Below are 24,852 nucleotides of genomic sequence, written 5' to 3'. Positions count from 1 at the left end.
GCTGGGTGAAATGCTGGGTGAAATGTTGGATCGTTCAAGCACCAACGTTGGGTCACTTTCTAACACCAAAGAAAAATGCTGGGTGAAATGTTGAGTGAAATGTTGGATCGTTTGAGCACCAACGTTGGGTCACTTTCTAACACAAAAGTAAAATGCTGGGTGAAATGCTGGGTAACTGTTGGATCGTTCGAGCACCAACGTTGGGTCACTTTCTAACACCAAAGAAAAATGCTGGGTGAAATGTTGAGTGAAATGTTGGATCGTTCGAGCACCAACGTTGGGTCACTTTCTAGCACCAAAGAAAAATGCTGGGTGAAATGCTGGGTGAAATGTTGGATCGTTTGACCAGCGTTTCAAAAGTTTCTTTGCGAGGACCAATCCAGCAATAATTTTCCCTTAATGTAAAAGGTCTTTGATATTTATCTCCAATAAAATCAAGTTTATTCACAAAAATTAAAATACGAGTATGTAGGACTGCGCTTCAAGTATTTACCTGTGATGGTTCCCCAGGCATCCGTTTTCGTTTGCAAAGTCAACCAGTTATTGATATAATGAGGCATTCTTTGAGCAATTCCCTTAGAGCTGTATGACCAGTTGTTGAATTTCTTTATCAAAGTGACGTCAGTTTGTGAACCGGAAGATGTGTCGAACTTGTATTGGATTGGCGCGGACCATATGCCACCCCAGCGTCCTTCAAGATGAAGTAAAATACTTTGAGCATTCACGGCATTTTAAACAAAAAGAAAGATCGGAAGAGTAACGAGAAGAAAAATATGAAAAGATGGGAAGGAAAACAGCAAGGATGGGATTCTGGAGCACATAAGGCAAAGAAATCCTGCCATTCTTTGTACGGAATTTTTTAGAAAAGCTATAGTCAGTTCGTTAAAAGTTTTCTTGCATTACTAGCATGAAAAGTGACGTGAAATTATTACCTCTTCTATGTGCCTCTAATCTATACTCGAACTTTTTATCGTCAATTTTGTAGTTGTCCTTGATTTGATCGACATATTTCAGAATTGAATAGTCTTTGTACATGTTTGGGTGATCTTTATTTCTTTCTCTCACCAGCTCTGATGTTGTCCAGTCGTTTGTATGGCTGGATACAACCAATGTCCATCCACCTCCATTACGTGTCATATCACAATACATTTTCATCAGTGAACCATCAGGCAGTGTTATATTATAGACTCCGTCGACCATTGGTTTACCACTTGCTTTGAACTTTCCCATTAAAAGCTTGCACGATCCTGCCTCTAGTTGTAAATGAAGTGTCTTAATTACGTATAAATAAAATGCAATCGGAAGAATTCGAGATGCAATCATTTCAGGAATGAATATTGATAGTGATAATATTTCTACAAAACCAAGCAGCCACCATTAAACTTAACCTTGGCAGCAATAAAAGAACAAATTTTTATCCTGTAACATATCCAATGGTTCCATCAAAATAAATTTCTAAAACATAAAAAAATTACCTTTCCCTTGTTAGCATAAATTAATATTTATTTGTGCAAGAAGTTAACATTATTAAAAAAACTGGATGAATGATTAAAGGCCTTTTTTTAATTGATATTGGTTGGAGACAGAAAAATAGAGTCTTCAAGGAAGCTAATTTCGTTGCAAGAAAAGTCATGCATCTAGAGCCGAAATTCTGAGTGAATCTGAAGGCAAAAAACTTACTGGGGCATTCTTCATTGTTGCACAGTTCTTCTTCAAATGCAACCCCCTCACAAGGCATGCCTCCATGTGCTGGAAACGGACTGTCACACAGTCTAGATCTTGTCCTTTTCCCGCCATTGCAAGCTGCACTGCACTTCGACCAATGATGCCATGGACTCCAATTACCATTGATAGGTATCAAAACTGTATTGAAGTTAAAAGAGAAGCAATAGTTTATATTTTTAGAAAAGCAATAATCTAAAGCAAGGATCTTTTTCACATGCAGCATTCGTTGCAGATTTTTCGTGGTCACCTCTCTTCAGCTGTATTTGAAGCGCGCTTAAAAAGGCTTCCAGAAAATAGTTTAAAATGCCTGAATTTATGTAAAAAAAGAAAATGAAATTAAGTCGGACAAGACCAGGTTTAGACCTAAAAATGATTTCTGAAATATCTTTAAGTTGATGTTTAGCTTTCTAAATATTATAAATATTTCTGAATAGATTTTGGTCGGCACTTAGAAAATGTCTAACCTTTCTCGCAGTTTGTTTGTGGATCGTAGGCCCCATCGCAATGACACACTCCTTTGTTATCACATTTCTGCAAAAAAAATTTTCTAAAGATTTCAATTCAACTGTTTTAAGATTATTTGGAAATCGTAGAATGACGTGATAATAATACAGAGAATCTCACTCACGTCGAAGTGGCTTGATGGGAAAGTAGAAAAAAGAACTCGATTTCTTCCGGATCCTTACGAGGCTTTCTGTACTTTATATTTGCACCAATTCAATATACTATTTGTATCATGATGTTGCGAGTTTGGGTTCAACTGAGAGAGAGAGAGAGAGAGAGAGAGAGAGAGAGAGAGAGAGAGAGAGAGAGAGAGAGAGAGTTGGAAGCAAGAGATAGACAACTTGTTTCAGCAAACTCTGTTAATCGAAAGCTATTAGGGACCATTAGCATGTGGTTATAAGCATGAGCTATTAGCGGAAAACAATGCCAATTAATATACGCTTGAGTTAATATAAAGATCACGCCAATGCATTACAATATTTTACCCCGTATTGCAAGTATCCTCTGACTCAGCTGATGCAAAATTATCTTATCTGAGAAATGTTCTAAAATTGTTGGCGTATATACGCTTTGCTGTCAATTTATACTAAACAGGGAAAAAAGTAATGAAACTTGATAAAAATTTTTGCAAAAAGTTTACAAAAAGAAGCAAACAGTTTGTAGCTCCTAACAATTCACGTATAACTTTCTAAATCTTCAGATGTTATCTAAAAAATAATGCCTGGCATTGCTTTGCTCGTCAATTCCTAGATAACCACTTTTAAGTGAATCGATTGTCGCCGTTATCAAAAATTAGCAAAGAAACTTATTTATCTTACAGATTTTATAAACACATAAGTTTCTTTGTCTGATAAAGCTATCAGACATCAAAAGTTTAATGAAATTTTGCCTGTTTCCTAGATATGAGATTTCTTAACTTTTATTTATGGATCTTTCGAAGAATTTGCCAAATGAATTAAGATTTAAGGACAAAAAACTTTTTATATCAAAATGTATTTAGAAAGATACTCACACCACGCCCTGCACATTGAAGACCGTTGACTTTTCCACATGATGTAATGTTGAGATCAGCAAATGATTTGCATTTATAGTTCATACACATCTGAAAAAAAATTCATTAAAGTAAGAATCGAAAATGTTTTCCAACTAAAATGGAACCAAGCTTTTTAGATTTAATCATTGATTCGATGCCTTGCTTAGTATTAATAACTGATCTCGGTTACGATGATGACGAGACGAGAAACGTCCGCTGACGAGAAATGGATGGGACTGCAAATTTTTCTTAATTCGCTTAATTTTATAAAATTTTACTTTCTTCAGTATAATTAGGAAAACATTGTCTGCATTAAATCTTTTATTAATAGACTTCATTTTCCTCAACACTCCCCCCCCCCCTAAAAGTCAAGGAGGTCTGGTTAGGCTACTTTCTTCAGAGCTTTGATTTAGAAAAGAAGTTACCTTTCCTTCTCCACATTTTGTTCCCTCTGCAACCATGCCAATGCTCATTTCATCATTGCTGTTTGTGCCAGGAATCGTTATGCTAGCACCACTAATTCAAATAGCAACTATCAATATTTCTGTATCAAACATTCTAACTTTTAATATCGTAAACAAGATTAAATAGTAAGAAGAGAAGCCAGTACAGGTAAGAGTTGTGAATAAGCACAAAAGCACAAAAACTAAAATTGCCATTCCTACCTACTGGTCAAGAAAACGATATCATGTAAAAAACGGCCATTTCTATCTTTCGTGTTCCTGGAAGCGTATGTCTAAGGATTTCATGGCATTACCTGTGCAAGGGTGGACATAGTTGAAACTCCAACCCAAAGGGAGTCAAATTGGAATGTGGCTCAACAAGGTTTTTATTTAAGGCAAAAATTACTCGTGTAAGGGGTGGCAATATGGCAATAACTGTTAATAGAGAACGCATCAAGGTCTCTTATAAACTATTAAACAAATAAAAGAATTTTGACTGCCTCGTGTAAGGGGCGCAATTCAATTGGAGAAGCGATGCTTGATGACAGAAAAGAGTATTCAGCCAAAAATATAGCAAAAAGAATGTCTTCAGCGGCCTAGAGCTGATCTACAAGACTAGACAAAGAGTAATATCACTAAAATGCTACACCACCTGCACTTTTTGCCGTTCAAATCAAATGACTTGTACACTGAGCCGTATTTTTCTCTTGTAGGTTGAGATTGTGATGATGAGCATTGCAATTGCCCGCAGAAAATATCCCTTTAGAGAAAAAGTCCTTGAATTGAATGAAAATTGACTTTTTGGATGTAACATTGCAGAACAAGTACTTTATATAACAGTTCAGGGACACTATTATTGGAGAACAAAAGGAACAAGGGGGATTGTTGATAAGAAAATTGATAAGAAACAAGGGGGATTATTGTAAATTTGAAGAGCAAGAACAATAGTAGTCACGGCTCTACATTTGTAGCTCATTCAGTAATATTCAACCAAAAATCGCCATTTCTATTTCAGCACAATTTTGGTCATATTTATTTTGCTTATAGTTGCTAGATTACAAAACAAACAAAAAATTATAATTGATGAAACTAGATTACATCAGAGACCAAAACTAGATCGCATGTTAAGAACCAAAATACAATCAAACTTAACAAAAATTACAAGTAAACAAACTGGAAAGAATGTATTTAATTTTCCGGTCATTGGTTTTTTGTAATTTTATGGCAAAAGACACCTACTCAGCAGCACAGGTTTTATTCGATAAAGGATCGCATGTTCCGTATCCAGCAGCTTCCGTATTCAGCTTTCTCCAGCACGATTCGTTAGCCGAAATTGCTCCTGGGAAGATAAATTGACAACGTCATTGTAGAGATTGCAAAATGCGTAAAATATATGCATCAATGACCTCTTTGTCCCTAATTTAGATTTAAAAATTTTTACACATCCTCGGCTCTGTCATCCAGCATCCTAGCTATCATATTTGCAACCTTTCACTTACAAAATGTGACTTATTAGGCTGTAGATGAACCAATACATCAACCCATTCTTAAACGGTATCTTAATCTGCCATCGTGCAGAATCATTATTTTGCTGATAAATGAAAATGGCAACCTGCTTTTATAGTTTCCAGCAGTTGTTTCATATCATAAAGAAATGACTTCTATATATGCAAAATAAAAATATTTTTAGCCTTAAAAGAAACGGAGTAAAAGCAAATTCAAGTTAACGGATTGTATTTACTTGCATCCCAAAGATGTTTGCACTGATAGTTTCTTGAGGTACTGCAGCTACCAGAGTAACAGTATGACATGTAACTCTGCAAAAGATTAAAGCAGAACATGAATGAAAAATAGTAGATTGTTTGTGCAGATCAAATTGATTACATCATGGATTTGGTAGAGTGTTAATAGGTTTGCTAACACCCAAAATCAGAACGATTCAGTGCAGTAACGAAAGCACTAATTATGCAAATGCATTGCATATTATAATTATGTGATACACTATGGTAAAAAATTACCTTATCTACGTCGTCATCTGATGAATAGCCTTTCCAGTTTTTGCCGTCATCAGAGTAGAACAATCTGAATGCAGATACGTAGTCGCTCGATGCACCTTGCATTTTTAGCTTGCCAACTGTTTTGATCTGAAATAAGAAATAAAAAGTGCAAAGTGTGTCTAATAAAATACCATCGACTAAAAAATCACAGTGTCTTAAAACATGCTGTTTGCAATCAATTTGCGTAAACAAATATTTTTCAATGTTTATCGAAAAGGTTTAAGTTAAAATTGAAATTTGAACTTAGATTCTTCTTTGCTACTTAAACATGAGAATCCACTATTTAAACGATGGTGCATAGGTTCAACGAGAACTGTTTGGCAAGACGTTTCACTTTCACCTCATTAAATGCAATTTAATGTTATCTATGATGATTTCTACCTTGAGAGAGTAGTTCAACATGGAAATATTTTAACGTGGAGACATAAATAGAAAATAGAATTTCCTTTACCTTTCCAAGATCGATTTGTAGATACTCGTTTTTGCCTGATGTTTTTGAGGGAAGACACCAACCCTTACTGCCTGAACGCCTTGCTTTTTCAGGTGGCCAGTAACGATGTGAAGCACTCGCTGTAAAAGCTGAGTCTGGAAGTTTTCCATTTTCAAAACCAGCGGGCAAAAGACAGTCTATGGAAATATAATCAAATATAAACAACTTGAATCAACAAAAAATGATTACTGAAAATGGGTTTTAAGAAAGATTTGTTATTAATAGCATGATATTCAAAAGAATTTTCTTCATTTGTGGAAAGGATTTTGATGACAGGAAGGAAGTGTGACTATAATTATTTTCCCAAGCAATGCAAAAAATTTCCGCGTCGAGATTCTAAGCTTCATAGACTTCCAAAGTGACAAATGCTTAATTTACTTCAAAAAGTTTGAGATCTTCACAGATAAGGTTTTCCTTTTTCTTTTCAAATATGAAAAATTGATATGCAAAATTAGATGTCTTTTTAAGTTTGAAGTTAAAATTAAGAAAAAGAAGAAAATCCTCAAGTAGAGAAATAAATTTAGATTTAATCAGCAGCAAGCAAAAATAATCAACAATGTTTGGCTCGTTTTTTATAATAAAAGGTAGCAATATTTGAACGAGCAATGCTCTGACAAATAGATCAAGTAGATGCTCTGTCAAATTGGACGAGCAATGTTCTTTAAAAAGTGACAATTTAAATGACGTGCCAGTTTCAAGAAAATGCAGCTTTGTCCTATCACGGCTTCCGTCACAGTCTTTGGTTCCCCTCAATTTTATAGCATTTCCGTTCAATGGCCAGCCATCGTAGGATTCAACGCAGCTGTCTGTTACCTTATTCTTCAATCCGAAGTTCTATTTGATGAAATAAGATTATTAATGAGATAGAGAGTGAAATCTAGATGAATTTTGATACGGCAAAAATTTTGGAAAAAAACTTGGCAAAAACTTATGCTTTTACTCTGTTTTTTTACTAAGCAAATTTAAGGACAATACAGCCACAAAGGAGCTATATTTCTATCAAAATGTAGATCTTTGATTAATTTTTTTGTGCCACTTTCAAAATTTGCAATTTCAAGAACCGTAATCATGAATTACATACTGCCAATCTTTCATATTTTCCCTCGTCATTTGGACATTCCTTCTTTAATTCCAGATTTCCTGATGATGCGGGACAAACAATTTTTCCACTGCAATTATGCCGAAGTGTTCCATCACTCTCAAGCACAAACAAAAAATTTGGTTTGTTGCAGTCTCTGTAAGTTTCACGCTTGAATACAAGCTTCGAGTCGTTGACACGGCTTTCTGCGCAGCTAGCACTATCTGGGGCCACACAGACTGCATTTGTGTAGTAAAGGTCTCTTGTTGAAATTGGTTGAGGCATGTCAGAGGTATCTGTAAAAGGGAATTGTGGAATTGTTAATTCATGTGGAATTGTAATTTTCGGTGAAATTGATATTTTAATATCTAGAAGTATTGCAGTGCATTGGTTTTTTGCTCTTGCTCTTAAAATATGCCGTTATTATTAAGCCTTAACAATGCAAGACGTTAGTAGAGATAGCAAGAAAGGACATTGCAACCCTGCAGCTACTACCATTTACATACAATTAAGATAACGACAAAAATAAAACTAACAGAAGAATACACAAAATAAGAAAGGACTTTCCTATACAACGACCTCTCAAATTAACCACGAAGAAGCCTGATCTCATCATACATGGTGTTTGTTTAGCCAAAAGTTTGTATAAACAAGTGCTCAATAATCAGGGGGTTCATATGCATTTTCGTAAAGGAAATGATGGCAGTGGTTTCGACAAAGCTGGTTTGTATATATACTTGATTGTGGCCAGAAGGATCATCATGGCGGTTGAGATCACTAGAAAGTGGCAAATTCATCGCCATACATTAATTATTTGAGAAGCACTTAACAAAAAAGATTTAGCAAGCAATGTAATTGAAATATTTTTTAAACAGTATCGAGAAGAATTGTCTTTGCATATCAAAGCTGTGACAGAGCAACAAAAAGAGTTCCGTACTCTCAACAAAATCGTTAGTCGAGCCCATTGGACTGATTGCGTCTTTAATGTTTTTCGTAAATTGAGCTGACTTACCTAAAGATCTCATCTATATCTGTCTCAGGCAATCATCGATGCAAAGAAGAGTAAACAAAAATTTTTCTACAAGTCTCAAAAAAGTATGAATTTACTTTTAAATATCAGGAAAGATATCTGATTTTGGGCCGTTGAGATAGAGCCCTGCATTCTTCAGTAGAGCAAATCTTAATAAATTATAAACACCTTTTCTTAAGTATGCACTTCCCCATTTGAAGCTTAAGACGCGATATTGATTGTTTAAAATGCATTTTAAGTTGATTGTAAGTTTTAAGTGGTCGTCATAAAGTTTTTTGCAAGCAGTTTGAGATCTCAACTTAAAGTAGCAAGTAGTATATATTGCAAAATTACGAGACTGCAAGTACCTTCATCAGCTGAACACGTTAGTGCTTCCATCCTTAAACAAGCGTATCCATTTGGCTTCCAATAAACTGGATTTATGCGCAGATATCTTGTTTTGATTGGTGGGTTCAATGTTAGCAATTTTTCGTTCCTGTTCACATTTGCAGGGATAATCTACAGTACAAAACATTGTGTTACACCAACAGAAAAAACAAACAGTACATATTCTTAATTCTAACATTTAACATTCAAATATACAACCTATTCTAAAATTCAAAATTTTAAAAAAATTCGAAAGACTGACAACCTAGATATACATTTATTCGCAAGTCAGGCAGCCCTTATCAATCAAGCTATCATCAACAAACGAATATCACAAGTAATAACTCAAGTATATGCTAAAAGCTGATACTCTATTTTGTTTATCAACAAGATAGGCTCGTCCCAATCCGAAGGAGAATTATGAAGCAAATACATGCGTTTAAGGCAACTGCCTTGCTACATAAAGAAATGAAATAACCTTTTTGATACGTGTATCCTTAACTACGTCTAACAAAGCATATTCTAAAGAAACAATTAGTATGCAATAAAAGAAACAAACAACATTTATAATTACCGTTATTCGGTTACTGCATGGAGACCCATCTTGCATGTAGTCATCATTTGGGCACTGAAATACAAGAAAAAACCTTAATAGAGTTACTGAAAAGGCTATGGGCCTAAAGATTGTTTAAATCAGCAATGTTCCTTTATTGATGATGACGAAAAAAGCTACTGATATTATCTGCAGATGTTATCTACTCTTTGCTATTTTACTATATTTGACTTTGCAAATTAAAATATTCACCATTCCAGAATTTCCAGGGCAGTATTCAGGCAAATCGCAGTTGTTTATCGCTTCACGGCATAATGCTCCTTGTCCTTTGAACTGTAAAATGTAAAACAATGAAGTATGACTGTGGCGCGAATCAATGATATGAACTAATTTCACATTAGAGTAAGGAGAGTCCTCAGCTCTCTGTAATTTCAGGGAGGCCAAAGACACTACTCGATAAGGGCTGCTTTTCAATGTCCTCAAAACTACCTTTGAAGCTAGTTAGTAACAAATACAGATAAACACAAACACGAATTCTTCAATTTTCGATCTAAATTTCTTACGAAAAAAAATCATCATTATTACTTATTCTTGATAAAAGCTGTCCACTGTAGGTCTCAATCTTTATGAATTTCTGTCTATAACAACTCTGTGTTATCTAACTCCTGGCATATTTTGACCATCATAGCTATTAGTTGTTTAAACAGAGAAAAAAAACATTATTCCTCACAAAGCAATCTTTACAGCAGTCAGGTGTATTAAAATCACTGCACTGAGCGGAACGCTTCAATTTGCATCCATTTGGTTCACAGCACTTGTCCTTTTTCTTACACATCTAAAACATGACAATATTAGAGTGTGAATGCAAGACAAGGTAAAACTAGCAGAAAAGAAAAGATGGAATTTAACTGTGTAGTTATAGAAAACCAGAAACTTGTACCTCTGGAGATCCACAATCGCATTCTTCTGATCCTTCAACGATCCCATTGCCACAAACATTGTCTAGCGTCTGCATCAAAACATTGCTACGTTATAACTTGCAAAACATACATATATCCATTAGAAAACTAGCTGGCAATGTTATCAAAAGTCAGCATCTTATAAAAGTATTAACATTGAAAGATACCCACGACTTGAGGAGGCTACTTTGCCTGTCAACATTGCTTAAAACACAAATTAAAAAAGTCTTAATTATATAGTATAGTATATAGTATTGGTTTTTTCTCCAAATGCAACTGCTTCAGCTCTCTTTCTCTCGAAAACTACCGTGCTTGCCAAACGTTCCTTGAACACAGAAGTAGTTTCTGTTCAGTCAATTGTCAATCCAATTTCAATTAACTCCTATAGAAATAGGTCACTAACACCGAATAAAAAGTGGCTCAACTGATGATTCAATGGTAACATTTTGGCATTTTTGGTGGGGGGACTATAGCCCCCATTCCCTCCGTTCTTCGCGGTGCCTGAATATGAATGAAAAATGTTTTTAGTGTTGCAAGAAATTTTGCAGGTATCGTATGTCACTATCAAACAAGCCATATAAATTTCATACTTTCTAGTTTTGGGCATCACTTTGTGGTAAAGCGACAAATTTTACAACGGTGAGAAAGGAATAGTAGTCAGAAACTAATGTTAGCATTCGAAGACTTTGCCAATTATTGTAGCAAAGGTAGATCATAAAAATTGATAGCAAAGTCATTGTATAAATAAAAGAAGTTGCAAACATCCTTTTTTGGTTTTCCTTGCATGAAATATTGAAGATCATTTTAAATTAAAATTGAAATATGCTATAGTTTGATAGTTATGTTTTTGGGTTTACTAGCTTCAGGGAAGATCATTAATATCTGACAGTAATAGCATTTTAATTGCAAATTTTGGATATTGCTTCGGTGATACCCAAATCCATTCTCCATAAAAAGTTCGTTTACTATTTATTGTAGCAAAACTGTGTTCTTGGGAAAGCATTCTGTGAATAATTAGCAGGACATCAGTCTATCAATGGCATGCCACGCTCATTTTCCCACTAAGTTTATTGCAGGGCAGCCATTGCAGGAGAGATAGTAATATTATCGAATTGTGACTCTCTATAATTGAATCTGTTTAAATTCTAATGGTGTGTTTGAATTCATTGTCCTTGATTCAATTTGTTGCAGTTTTATTTTTGACAAGAACATGGTGTGCATGGCAATCGAATTAAGTCAAAAGTATCTGTATGCTTTAAAAAGCATCTTCTTTTGAAACCATTAGAAAATAAACATGTTTTGGTTACCATATGGTGTGTTTAGATTTTTCATTTGCTTTGCATTTTTCATTTACTTTGGTTAAATCTTAATTAGGCTCAAATTTTTGAATTTCAACACAAAGCCAAAATGCTTTTAAATAAACAATTTTCAGAAATCGGCATTTCAGGTAATAATCCATTGTATGATGAAAATGTACTGTACAATTAACAGAAGAATGGGTAAAAGCACGCAATAATATTGTTTACAGGAATGTAATAATAACAACTCTAGATACACGCTTTCTTGTAACGCGTGTTTTTTAAGGGAAGGTTACAAGAAGTTTTGAAAATAATAACCTGTGGATATTGTTTGCAAAAACCATATTTCTTCCCTTCCGATTTTAAAGAAGTCAAAGCAGTCAGAAATTTCAAAAATAAGAAAACGCGATTTGAGTTTCCAGCATTTTTCTGTTACCGAGACTCTGTTCCCGCACCAAGTTAGCATATAACATTTAATCAAAATTAGCCAATCGAAATATTGAATCTTTCAATAGAATTCAGATAGTAATGGCGTTCTAGAGCGCGAGGTGTACCTTCTACAGGCAGGCAAATTTTATAAGCTTTTGCGTAAAATCATTTTATCATTAGTATAGAATAAATGTGTATGATGGTGCCGGGTAGAAAGTCAGCGGTATTTTAAAACATAAATACATACCTCTGTTGGATAGTTGTTCAAGCATTCAAATGACCTCCTCGGATCTGATAACACTTTCATGTTGCAATCGGAAAATCCTGGTCTTCGAGTCCTTGACAAAAGGAGCCGAATGATTACAAAGAGATTGTGGCATTGGAGCGTGTCTTATACATGGAAATTTTTGGTTGAAAATGCATCTAGCACAGTATTAACTAAATCAGCCTTGGCTCTCATAACTAGAAATATAAGTCCTATGTTATCGTAGATTCCTAGCCATAATATTAACAGACTACAAATCAAGAGTTTATGTCAAAGGTACACAACATAGACTTCATGCAAAGAGTCCTCTTTTAAAAGTTCAGTTGCCAAAAAAAACATGAAATGAGTAACCCAAAGAGTGCCTTGAGCTGTGAGGTAAGAAATGGCAGGTATTTTAAGAAACCAATACTGAAAGTGGTTTGGGGGTGTTTTATATGCTACTTGAACACTAAATAACAGTTTGCTTGAAAAGCTCTTGGTGTCCCCAGAAAACATTCGGATTTTTATCCGCAAGAAAAGACTTACTTTGGGCCTCCCATGAAGCAACCTCTTGAAGTCAAACAGACACACGGTGACGAATCTAAGGAAAGAAACAAGTTGTTCATGAAAAGCTAATTTTTAACTAAATTCTTAATATCAGAATTTGATGCAAAGTTTTTTCTGTCATGATTTAAAAGAATGATGATTTTTATTGTCCCTTAATGAAATAGGAGAAATTTATGACTTAAATCAACGTTTTGTACGTGAATTTGAAATGTTTAGTGGATTAAAAAAGAAGCTAGGAAAAATCTGCAGAATACATGCATGGGTTCTTGTGAAGAGATTACCAATATTGAACTGAGCGAGATGTGGGTGAAGAGCATATTGAAAGAAAATATTCTAAAGCTGAAGAGTTAGAAAATTATGAGTTAATAGCTCCTTACCATGGGGAAAACCAAAATTATGTCCAAGTTCATGGGCCAAGACAACAGTTGGACCAGTCGCAGATGTGAAAGACCACTACAGTATCAAAAAAGTTACATTAGTATGAGGGTGGGATTGCATTTAAGAAAGTAAATTGGGTTACTTTAGATTGATAAAACAAATGATAAAGTCAAAGCTGTATCCTTATTCCTAACGATTTCAAAGATTCTAGCTGTTTAATGTGATAAGCTTGGAAAGTTGCTCTCTCCGTTTTGGTGACACTGTTACTTCACAATATTGCTAGCTTGCTAGAAATTTATTAGGTGTTAGAAAGGTCCTAAAGGTACTTCCAAAAGCAGCCAATGAGCCTTTACCTTTGAAATAAACTTATTCAGTTGTATTCAGCACTGGGAAGCAACTTTGTATACAGCAAAGGCGCACGTTTTCATCATGAAATGCCTAAACAAATACTTTAATGTCATAGCAACTAAAGTCATTCGAATTTTTCGATCTGGTGAATCACCAAAGGCCTTGCGAAACGCCGCAGCTTGCAAATTTGAAAAATTCCTTTCATTTTTATCTATTTTAAGTTCTCAACACGCTTGTAATTGAAAGCTACGCAAAATGTTGAAATAAAAAAATCCGTGATTATCAAGTTGAAATGGAAGGTGTTTTTAAGTTTGGCTTGAGAGGCTCATTTTGAAAATTGTTGTAAAAAATCCAGACCTGATTTCGCCATATGATTTCCCTGCCGTACAAAACCGCACAGGACATTCTCGGTTTATCAACACTTTTTATGTTCAAAACGTTTTCAGAAGTAAAATTGATTCTATTTCTACAAAACATTGTACTGAATTGAGCCGTAGGGTTTATAACATTACAAGCAAGGTAATTTTCACTTTTAAGAGTACTTAATTGCCAGGGTTTTCTGCTATATGAATTTATAAAGACAATTTTGCTTCAAATTTTTAAAATTCAAAGGATGTGTCCTGTCTATAAGGAAGGTGATACCAAGGCAAAAAGAATTTCTTACAAGCTACCGTTTGAAAAGCATTAATTACGTCAAATGAAGAAGATTCATGAACTTAGGCAAATGATCTTCTGTCAAAAGGCACAGAGCTTGCATTAAAGGTTGATGAATGCAAGGACAGGTATTCTTCTGAGATTGTTGAATAAGAAAACGGATTTAATTTTTCAAAGTATCTAAGCTTCAGAAGTTTTTTTTAAATTTATTGCTATAGACCAATTTCAGTCTACAACCTTTTTTAAACAGCTCGTTTTCAAAAGCTGGCATTTTTTAATTTAAATGTGTGCATGATTTTGGAATTATTGTGCTATGTAACCGAGTTGAAAAAAATTAAATTGGAATTTAAGGTGGCTTTTTTAAATTAGGACTTTAATCTGATAAAATTTTATGAGCAACACAATCAAATAATTGTTATTATCTAAGAGAATTTTGACAACAATTTTCTTCGCAAATCTAGCATTTATTGATTTTACCAGCAGCAAGCATCCCTCAAAGTAATTAATAAATTCTTAAGCAAACTATTTAATTAATTTTTCTTGAAAATTCATCTCTAGGCAATTGAACGTCGTAAGAAAAATTTGATTATCTGTGGCAGCCAACACTATCGAAATTAGGTATTGAAAGATATTGCCTCAGCTTTGTAAACAACATACTTGAGGAAACGTTGCATTTCCAAATAATAAGGTGTTAGAAAATATTTCATTAAGTTTGAACCGCTTCTATAAAACATTTTTAAGGACTTTAAAAAACCATCTTCTCATTGACATCAATGAATCATGATGATGATGATGACAATAGAGAAAGTTAATGTCGTATCGTGCCCAAGTTATTGCACATATCATTATAATTCAAGTACGTTATTTTCTCAGTGCTGTTTGCCTAATGAAAATATAATCTAATTACATTATTCATCATAATTACCTTATCGATTCCTGTACCGTAACCAGTTTTGCAAATTCCACCTACATATGCCATCCCGATAACACCTCCACTCCAGCCCTTTATGCTGTAGAATAAATTTTTCGTTTGGTAAAAATACTTCATGAAGCAATATTAATGACACTTTTCCAGAGTTTTTCAATCTTTGTAAATGTTAGATCAAGTAATCTAATGGTTTTTCTTTTAGTTTAAAAGTTCTTCCATATATTCATTTATTCATTAACTTGTTCACCTTGCTTTTAAAATTTACGCAAGTCTAATCTTTTTCATGTTTTTACTTTACAGTTTTATCTGAAAATATAAATAACTTAAATGGAAAAAAGAATAAAAAAGTAAGTTTTCAGATCTAGAGGAGTATAAATTAGATACAATTTTCACATAAAGTTCCATATGTTTATCACTAATACATTCCCAAGTAACGTAGTTCAATAAAATTAGATTAAGGTTTCTTATATTTCATCTAAGGAGATATAAGCAGTCTCATTGACTGTCACATTGAAAAAGGAGCTCTGAAAAATACTGTGGATCAAAGTATTCACATACTGTTTCTACGATGAGATCTTAAATTAAAAAGCAGCTATAGTTTTGGGGAGGTGGGATTACCTCTTCAGTTTATGATGTTTATGAGTGAATTAATTTCCTTTCATTATTACCATGAAGCCTAGCAAATAATTTTCACATATTTTTTGTAACTTGGTTAGCAAGATGAATTCTAGGTATATCTGTTAAAATCACTTTCTCGCAGTAAATTTGCTTTGTTTACAAGATATTTTCAATTTATTGTAAGTTATTGTTAATTTATTATATTCCATATTTTATCAAACTGGGCCTCTGATACGATGTTCAATCAGCCTCAGGTCCTACAACTATTGTCAATTGCTTGTCTCCGTATTTGCCAAGACGCCAGTGCGGAAATTTTTAAAACCACTTGGCTTATAATACATTCCTCTTCTTCAAAGCTTATGGATCTACATATAATCATGTTAAAAGCTGCAATTATAGTACTCTATGCAGAATTTTCTGTGTTATTTAATACTTGTAAATGTTTTGTAACTGTTTTGTAAACTGTTTTGTTAAAATTAGGTTAATATTCTAAGTCATACAGTTGTGCCTTTCTCAAATGCTTAGTGTGTTAGGATTTTGTAAAAGCAAAAATGAAAGGTTGAGATACAGAAAAGGAAAGATTCTTAAATTTTGAAGTGGCTTTTAGTTAGCATTGCAGCAGCTAAAACTACTGAATAACTCAAATTATGCCAGGATTAAGCCGACAAGATTAAGCCAGGCTGTTCTTTCTCACAGCTTGTTTCTTTAACGTTTTTGACTAACTGCAGGCTGTGCAAATAAGGCGGTATATTTATTCACAGAGGCAGTGCTGTTTAATCTGAAGTAGTACAATGAGAGGTTTTCAATAGAACTCTTACCTTATGTAGTGTGCAATATCATGACGCACCACTCCAAGCAAATGCTTCTTTCTATAACTGTTAAAAGTTGAGATTTGTCTACCACCACTTTCATTGTAAGGTACTCTGTTTCCGTTGGTCCAAATTTCTAATGCCACAAGCACCACACGAACATTTACAGCCGCATATGACTGAAAAAGGCATTAAAACTTAAACAGGAGAAAGTTTCGGATAGCGATAGGTTATTTTTAAAAATAATTCGAATGAGTTTGTTTCTGTACACAAAACGTCTTCACTGTATGCAACACAAGTGCAAGTTTGTCTTAGTTTGGATATGTAAAAATCCGGCAAGTAAGGTCTGCCATGGGATATAGAACTATTATCAGGCAAAGGTTACTAAGATAACATGATTATTATAATTAAAACTATTTTAAAGCAACAACAATACAAAAATTAAATTGAAAGACATTCCCTATACTATCTACAATAATAAAACAAACTGGCTGCAACAGTGTATCAAAGAGATTCTGCTTTTACTTACTCTGTCTACTGAGTGGAGAGCATTCAGCATTCTTGATAAAACCAACGACTTGTTGCTATTGTACCTCAGATACTGTAACAAAATACTCAATACAGTAACTTCGATCTCATAAGCATGCACAAATGCATTTTGCTACAATATAAACCTTGAGAAAAACAAAACATTATTGTCAATAGTTATAATTTCAAACAGAATAGCAATGGCTGAATCAAAGGCTCCTGACTTCTTGCGTCTCGGTACAGCAGACTCCGGGGCTTTGATCACACCAAATGTTGCTCAAAAAGCTGGAGCTTAATTGAATAGTTTGCGTAACTGGGTATCTATTTCATGTGACTGTAAACGGTTCTGTCATTTTAGGGGGAGTGACTAGAAGTGGAGTTGACTGTATTTGTACCAAGATTTATAAGGTTTTTAGACTTAAAGTTGAAAGTTGTATGCAGTAACAGGGATGTAATAAACATACTTCATATTTGGCTTTGAAAAGTTTTTTAATATTCATTAATTACTTACAACTTCATAGTCAACAACAAAGAACATTTCGCAGTATCTGGTTTTATTTGTAATGGGATATTTGGCATAGACAGGATCGACTTCTGGAATTAAGCTGAAACTGTTTTGCTGCAATGAAAAATTGATACTGAGATCAAGACCAAGTGAAATTATCTAATATAAACTATCGTTACTAGTTCTACCAAATATTTTATTAAAATATATGCAATAAAGGCTAGAAAATCTTTGTTTGCGTTTTGCGACAATCATTTTTAAGATAACGACTTTTCTCTTCGGCATCACAAGTTTTGAGCATTATTCAGAGGCAATTCAAACTTTGATAAATGAGAGAATGCGAATTTGAACTGATAGAAGAACCTTGTAAAGAGTCTGAGGTATCACCTAGAGTGTTCAACTAAGAGGCAATGCTCGAAATGTTATCTATCAACAAGGAAGCCAAAACCAACCAATGAATATAGTTATGAATACGAATGAGAACATTACTCGAGGTTGTTAAATAATTTACTTGTAGGCAGAGAGATATAAATTAGGCACCAGATTTGATATGACCTTCATATGTATTTTAAAAGTGGCCATAATCTGTTTCTACGATTGAGCCTATTAGACAATTTTACAATCCCCACCTCATCATTTTGTGCTTTTACTGTTACTACAGCAGGCGTTTGGCCTTCTTCGCCCTCATCGTCCATCTTTTCATCAGGTTCCAAGAAGTCATTATTAAACGGATTAAGACCTTCAAAAGACGATTTATGGAAAATTTAATATTTTAATTTTGAATCAGAATCAGTAATCATATATATAAACAAATATAATTCATTGATAATTATAAATTCTTTATACAGGTTGATTCAGTCAGCTAAAATATAATAGCTGCTATCAAGACAAGTCGTACACCTCGTTGTTATATTTATACCAAATATTGAATCAGATTGCAAACTCCATGAAGTACAGTGTACTCAAAGCTATTCGAAATTTGATTGATATTTGGTTAGGGAGTTACCAATTGTTCTTTTGCCAAGATTTTGGTCTTCATCTTCTGCTTCGTACAGTTTATGGGCACCAGTGTCCTAAGAAGTAAAAGTATACGAATTAATGTTGAATAGTCATCTTTAAACCAGATATTTCAAAACATTCTTAAATATTTTGATTAAGTATGTGGGTCAATGTTCCAGTATAAGAAATAAACAATCGAGTTTGCTCTTACCAGACTACAAATCAACAAAATCTGACCCGTTGAAATAAAATAACTGAGAGAATACCGACCTCTTTCCCCTCAACTGGCTCTAAATTATAGATCTTTCCTTCATCTTCAATGGTCCCTCTGCCAAAGAAAAACGAAACACTTTGATATTGGAAAAGATATTGGCCTTTTGATATTGGAATGATTTACAATTACAAGGGTACTTGACAACTTGTTTAGACCAAAAAATATATTTTGTGATAAATAAATAAAAATAAAATAAAACAGGAGCATGCATAAAGACATTCTAATGATGCAAAACTATTATCATTTTATGCGTAACATTAATAAGTGTGATTCAATTTAAGTCTTGACTTTATTTAAAAAAGAGTTAGGTCCTGTATAAAAGGAAATTTACATAGGACAACGTGTATTGACTTTGTTTTCATGAGACTATGACAATAGAAATAGCTAACAATTGTCGCAAGGATTGTTTCTTACTTATGTAGATTCAGATCATTTAGTATAGAATGAGGCTTTTATATATTACAGAACAAGGCTTGAACCAAACAAGTTTGTTTAAATCATATAATTGAATTACTGCAACTACACAGTTATCAGCGAAAATTTTCATTGGTGTAGCTTGGCCTATGAGAAATTAAGACTATGAGAAAGAAGGATGGGGGTGGTGGAGGATCACCAATTCTAGATTTTCTGGACGAAGAAATAGATGAAGAATTATATACGTTTTTCCTACTGATAAGTGATTTTTCCAAACTAAGGATTTTGTGCCAATTGTTTGGTAACCAGTTGAAGATTAACCGATCAAATCATGATGGTTTTGAGGGATGTTATGCCCCAATAGCTACATCCATGAAAATAGCTGAACCTCACCTTAGACCATTACACGTATCCAGAAGCACGTGTGAATCTTGCTTGTATGCAATTCTTCCACTGTAATAACAACTATCAGGAGCAACCTAAAACGTTCATATTAATCAGGATGTTATCTTTCCGATTTTTTACCACAAATTACACAAATAATTTATTAGCTTAGTGCAACATGGAAGAATATTGTCAAATTAAAATAAACAAGTAATTACCTTTTCAGTTATTGCAGAATCTTTGTCATCAAATGTTCTTAGTAGAACTTTGCTTGGGTGAAATCCCCTGTAAAAAATTAATAAGCTTGTATCTGTTTCAAAGGTTGGAAAAGAATAAACAAATCAATACAATGAAAACTAGCAAATAACCTGATGTTTTGAGGATAATTAAGATATTAACGGTGCAAGTCAAACTGCAATGATATTCATTTTACGTAGCATACGGAAAAATCTAACAGAAAAAGCAAGATTCTTCGTACACATTTCTTTTCATTTCCAAGAGGATGGGTCCATCTTTTTTATTCAGCTGAAAAACCACCTCATCAGCATGTGTTGTCTCTGAGAACGAGATATATGAAGACATTAATAAATTTTAATGTGCTTCTAGCAAAATTCTTTTCAAGAAGATAATGTGATGGATGTTACAAAAAAATTTCCATGTCTTGCCAGCATTCCTGTTATCAGTTTTTTAATCAACTTTAGATTGAAATATCAAATTTATCTAGTGTTTTGAATCAGACACTGAAAATGCCTTATAAAATTAAGGAGGTTTGTTACGGTAAGCTTCTGTAAGGAGGTATTATAGAATAGGTATAGGTATTCTGTAAGCAGGCTAGCTAAACCCTACTATCCTGGTAGCTTTCTCAATCTCCTTCAGAATTTTTGGCAATGCTTTCAGTATTGTTCCTAGCGCCCCAATTATGATTAGAATTACTTTTTTTTCCCTTTTTTGTCAGTTCCCTTGCTACGTCTTGGTACTTGATTATCTTTTCCTTTTCATTTCCATCAACTCTGGTATCAAATGGCACAGCGAGGTCTAAAATCTGGCATTTGTTGTTGTGTAGGTTAACTATTGATTGGATTGACTCAATGGCTTTCAGTTAGTGGCAAAGAATTTAACCCATCTTAGGTAGCAAATATGCAAGGTAACTCAGATTTAAGCTCTTACCGTCTAGGCGGGTCGACAACTCCCTTTTCTCAACTCCATTGTAAATAGCCTTTGGGTAAACGATTTCGTAGCATTGCACAGATACAAATGCTAAAAAAATACACATACAGATACAAAGGCTGAAAGCAAAAAACCACAAAAATAATATATAAATTTTCAATTTCCAATGAGGATATCAAGAATTGATAAAGTAAATACAAAAACTAATGAAGCTAATATTTTGTGACTGTATTCGTTATGACAAATGGTTTGATTGGAAATAGAGGTGGAGCTCAGTGGGGAAAAGTTGGTTGTAAATGCAGATATTTCTCATTATTTGTTGAATCAGTTGGTCGCTGTGAACCCTTTTTCTGTTAACAATAGCAATATCTTTGTCGGTAAACTAGTGAGCACAGCTTTTACCTGAAAATGACGGTTCCTATTAAGGGTTATTCTCAATTGGAAGGGAAAGACAAAAGTTGTTTGAAAGTCGACAAGTGGAAGACTCAGTTTGATTTGAAAGGCGGCAATTGCATGGCTATAATCTCCAGGCCTTAAATAAAACCAAAAGGAGTAGAAGTTTACCTAAAGGAGGGAGAAAAATAGTGATATTTGCAAAAATGGCAGGGTGATTTCCATATAAAGTCCCTCTAATAACTCATGTAAGCCATGTCTAAGAGGAACTTATTATTTTTATGGAAAGACCTTCAGGAAGGATAAAAAGGTTCAGTTTCACGCTAAAAAGTCGATTCAGAACGAATGAAATCCGTCATCTCCCATTTTTGATAATTCTTTAATTTTTTTTTATAGAACTTCATTTTTCAAGACTATACTTTATGATAAATCTTTTATTGCATTTTTGGGCACAGAAATAAAGAGATTATAATCGAAAGTCGAAAATTGTGGGACTGAGAAAAATTTGCGCTCTTGATAAAAACTTGAATGCAATTATCGTTTCATAAAAAACCACGTTCCTTTTTCGTGCCTTTCATCACGCTACTCCAATTGACCCAATTTGATTTTGCACGAGATACACACAAATGGCGAGAATCAAAGGATCTGATTAATTGGAGAAAAAGCAAAAAGATGAACTAAATCAAATCATGGAAAATCTATTGTATCTTTGAATTTTCAATATGAAAGGAGTATTGCAAAACTGAAGGCTTCAATAGTGTTTTTGGTAACTATGGTTTCTATACAGTATGAACTCTAAAAATACCCGTTTTCTAAAACTCGTTATAGCACAGTAGGAGGGAATCGCCCCTGTGAAGAGTTACTATGTTGAGCGATGCAGAGCTCAGAATCTCTCATGCTTCCCGGTTTACATACAGAACGTGTTACTCTTGGTCTTCATTTTCATTATTCAGAATATGATGAGTATACAAAATAACAGAGATTAATCTTGGACGTCATAAAATATCATGATCGTTGCTCTTGCGATTGTGCAATTGAGAGGTGATTATATATACTACTTCACTGAACCACTACACTGAATTTAATCACCAAAAAGCAGTGCTGTTCCCATCATTGTCACATTATTTCTTGTTCGAGCTCATCTCATAACAGTCATTGTCGGCTCAAGACTTATCAATTAGACTTTATAAAAGTGTTTATGGGAAATAAATTATCGCTGGGAACTTACTTAATTTACATTCAAAACACTTTGTTAGAATTACAAATATTTCTAATGACAAAAAAAGTCCTTTTAACAAAATAAGCCGCAAAATTGGTAACTGAAATGAAAAACAAATGGAAAATTCAGATATTAAAAAAGAAGAGACCTGATAGCTTTTATTAGAGGTTAGATACCTTTATAATCAAAACATTTACAAACCGTTTTGATCAAATCGGACTTAATATTCCTACTTTTCAAAAGGCAAGATAGTAGATTAATTCTTCAAAGAAACGTTGTTTGATAACCATTGTTAAACAAACAGAGAGGATACGTATTCTTTATCAGAATTTCAAAGTTTGTAAAGTTATTCATTTTTCATTAATCAGCTATATGCTTAGAGAGTTTTTTCGCTGCTGCCAATAATACCTGGTCTAAGGCAAACAGACCAACATTTCAACATTACTTTCAAAACACTGATTGTCACAAATGAAAGAGAAAGCAGTTTTATCATTACCATTATTTTTGCGAAGTTTACTTCAAACGCATTGTGATTTTCCGACTAGAAAGGACTGCCAAATTTTCTTCGAACATCCAGCCACATGCATTGTGTTTTTCTATTTATTAACTCTTTTCCCAAACGCTAATACTTCCAACCTCTTTCCCCCACCCCCAGAACAATGCTGGTAGTCAAAACAAAACGTTGGTGGGCATACCATTTTCAAGAAAAATATATACTCCATAATCTCCTTCTTTTTTATACAAAAACAACATTGATGCAAGAAGAGGAGGATGGTTTAATTTGCCTTGAAAACTGGCGCTATTTTCCAAGACTTTTAGGTTGGGATTGTAGATCGTTTTATTTTCCATGAAAGCGAAACGCAGCGACCAGCGCGTAGGTATAAGATAATCATGTGCGCATGTTCTCTGGTCGCTTGCTTTCGTCGAGTTTTCTCCTTAATGGAGATTAGACTTTGTTACCAAAATATATTTTACTGTTCGAAGAGATAATGCAGAACAATTAAACAATAAATTGCATTTTTCCATAGGGGCAACCACCATAGTTTTTTATTTCCATAGGGGCAACCACCATAGAATCAGCAAAAAACAATAGAGAAAATTGAATTAACAGCGTAAGTTTGTGAAATATGTTTTCAATTGCTCTTGCATGTAGTGGCAATGTGACCGTGTTTAGAAGCGCGTATATTAAATAAGACATCGTCACGGAGTATCTTTTAATTGACCAAATCCCTCTAAGCAAGATTCAACTCTAATTTTCCAGTAATTTAAACGCTTTCCTTGCGTCTAAGCATGAAGCAAATCTTTTTGATAAGAAAAATGCTATGGTATGCAAAATTGTTTTGTTTTCTTAGTAAGATTCAGCTGTACGTAGTTGCTACATGGTAAACCTCTTACAAGAAAGACACATGTGAATTATAAACAAGCAATATTCCCATTATCTACACATTTTCCATAATCTATACAAATTTTTATTTCAAAATTAAGATCATAGACTACTTGAAGCATTATTAAAATGACAGCTGCAAAAGCATCTATTGCAAAGTTTACATAACGATTATATAAAAGGGTTTAAAAGAAGACTTACAGAGACATAGCGCTGCAGCTAGTAGCACAGACATCTTGCTGCTCAAGCTGTGAACCAGTCAAGTGGCATTGAGCTCGCATTAAGTAGATGTCTCCAGACAATAAAAACTTGATTAAACAAGCTGAACTAACAAAACTTTCTATAGGCATTGTATACACGTCATATCCGGTTTGCACAAACAATAGTATATAAGAAAAATACTTTGCAAGTCTGGGTACCAGGGCAACATAAATTCAAGCGCTGTATAAGAAGGTAGAAGTGGAGAAACGAAGGACCGCCTATCTGATTCGAAGGGTGTTTCTCCGCTTCTCCATTCCTATCTTCTATTTTCACGCTTTAAGTTTGGTACCCAGGGTAGTCTTGCCGGCGAACAGATGAAATTTCAACATTGGCAGGGTTACAAATGTTTTAGAATGCTAGATTGGACAAGCGTTCAGTTGTTTTGTATTACCAAGAGAAATTCAACGGAAGAACCATAAACAAACACATATAAGGGACGGTGTGGAAGAGACCAACAGCTGAGAGGTCATGTCCCCCTAGCCTGCGTCGCATACCATATTCTGAAATAGTCTGCGACGCAGGCTAATCTCCCCCTTATTTTTGCAAAACTTATATGTTGCGTTGCAAAAAGCAAAAAGTCAATCCCTGGGTATTTCATCTACAGATGAATGAAAGACATAATAAGTGATTCTTTGCTGGGGAGACGAACTCTAAAAACCTTTGTCTGGAAACAAAAGAATCTTGGCCTACCACCGTCGACCAAAAAAGTTGTCGATACTGCGCATGGAAAGTAGCGTTCAGCATTGAATCGCGTTGCTTGCGTTATCAGCCAGTCAAATCACTGTATTTGATTCCTGTGCAGGGGAATAGGAG

At 34.1% G+C, this 24,852-nt stretch overlaps 1 protein-coding gene across 2 annotated transcripts in view; it reads right to left on the bottom strand.

Moving 5' to 3' along the window:
- Positions 1–24,120, bottom strand: part of LOC135683537 (uncharacterized) — a 38,478-nt gene extending 14,358 nt beyond the window's left edge. The window contains exons 1-33 of one of the 2 annotated variants that reach the window (XM_065198823.2): positions 23,980–24,120; positions 20,783–20,872; positions 20,094–20,172; positions 19,834–19,900; positions 19,625–19,710; positions 18,814–18,871; positions 18,551–18,617; positions 18,174–18,283; positions 17,551–17,658; positions 17,041–17,112; positions 16,521–16,690; positions 15,082–15,166; positions 13,154–13,229; positions 12,756–12,810; positions 12,213–12,303; positions 10,220–10,288; positions 10,010–10,114; positions 9,532–9,612; positions 9,301–9,354; positions 8,708–8,858; positions 7,334–7,626; positions 6,942–7,086; positions 6,214–6,389; positions 5,724–5,849; positions 5,447–5,522; positions 4,945–5,044; positions 4,358–4,465; positions 3,688–3,778; positions 3,242–3,331; positions 2,190–2,256; positions 1,681–1,863; positions 933–1,253; positions 494–691 (exon numbers count right to left, since the gene is read on the bottom strand). In XM_065198823.2, coding sequence (XP_065054895.2) covers positions 494–691; positions 933–1,253; positions 1,681–1,863; positions 2,190–2,256; positions 3,242–3,331; positions 3,688–3,778; positions 4,358–4,465; positions 4,945–5,044; positions 5,447–5,522; positions 5,724–5,849; positions 6,214–6,389; positions 6,942–7,086; positions 7,334–7,626; positions 8,708–8,858; positions 9,301–9,354; positions 9,532–9,612; positions 10,010–10,114; positions 10,220–10,288; positions 12,213–12,303; positions 12,756–12,810; positions 13,154–13,229; positions 15,082–15,166; positions 16,521–16,690; positions 17,041–17,112; positions 17,551–17,658; positions 18,174–18,283; positions 18,551–18,617; positions 18,814–18,871; positions 19,625–19,710; positions 19,834–19,900; positions 20,094–20,172; positions 20,783–20,872; positions 23,980–24,013 — 3,682 coding nt within the window. In that variant the 5' untranslated portion in view covers positions 24,014–24,120. The remainder of the gene's footprint in view (positions 1–493; positions 692–932; positions 1,254–1,680; positions 1,864–2,189; positions 2,257–3,241; positions 3,332–3,687; positions 3,779–4,357; positions 4,466–4,944; positions 5,045–5,446; positions 5,523–5,723; positions 5,850–6,213; positions 6,390–6,941; positions 7,087–7,333; positions 7,627–8,707; positions 8,859–9,300; positions 9,355–9,531; positions 9,613–10,009; positions 10,115–10,219; positions 10,289–12,212; positions 12,304–12,755; positions 12,811–13,153; positions 13,230–15,081; positions 15,167–16,520; positions 16,691–17,040; positions 17,113–17,550; positions 17,659–18,173; positions 18,284–18,550; positions 18,618–18,813; positions 18,872–19,624; positions 19,711–19,833; positions 19,901–20,093; positions 20,173–20,782; positions 20,873–23,979) is intronic. The other variant, XM_065198822.2, reaches the window with a different exon arrangement.
- Positions 24,121–24,852: the final 732 nt, after the last annotated feature.

This window comes from Rhopilema esculentum, chromosome 7 (assembly GCF_057945365.1).
Source record: "Rhopilema esculentum isolate cy_ngs chromosome 7, ASM5794536v1, whole genome shotgun sequence".
Lineage (NCBI taxonomy): Eukaryota > Metazoa > Cnidaria > Scyphozoa > Rhizostomeae > Rhizostomatidae > Rhopilema > Rhopilema esculentum.
Note: the sequence above shows the minus strand (reverse complement) of the source record. Positions and strands in the feature narration are given on the sequence as shown.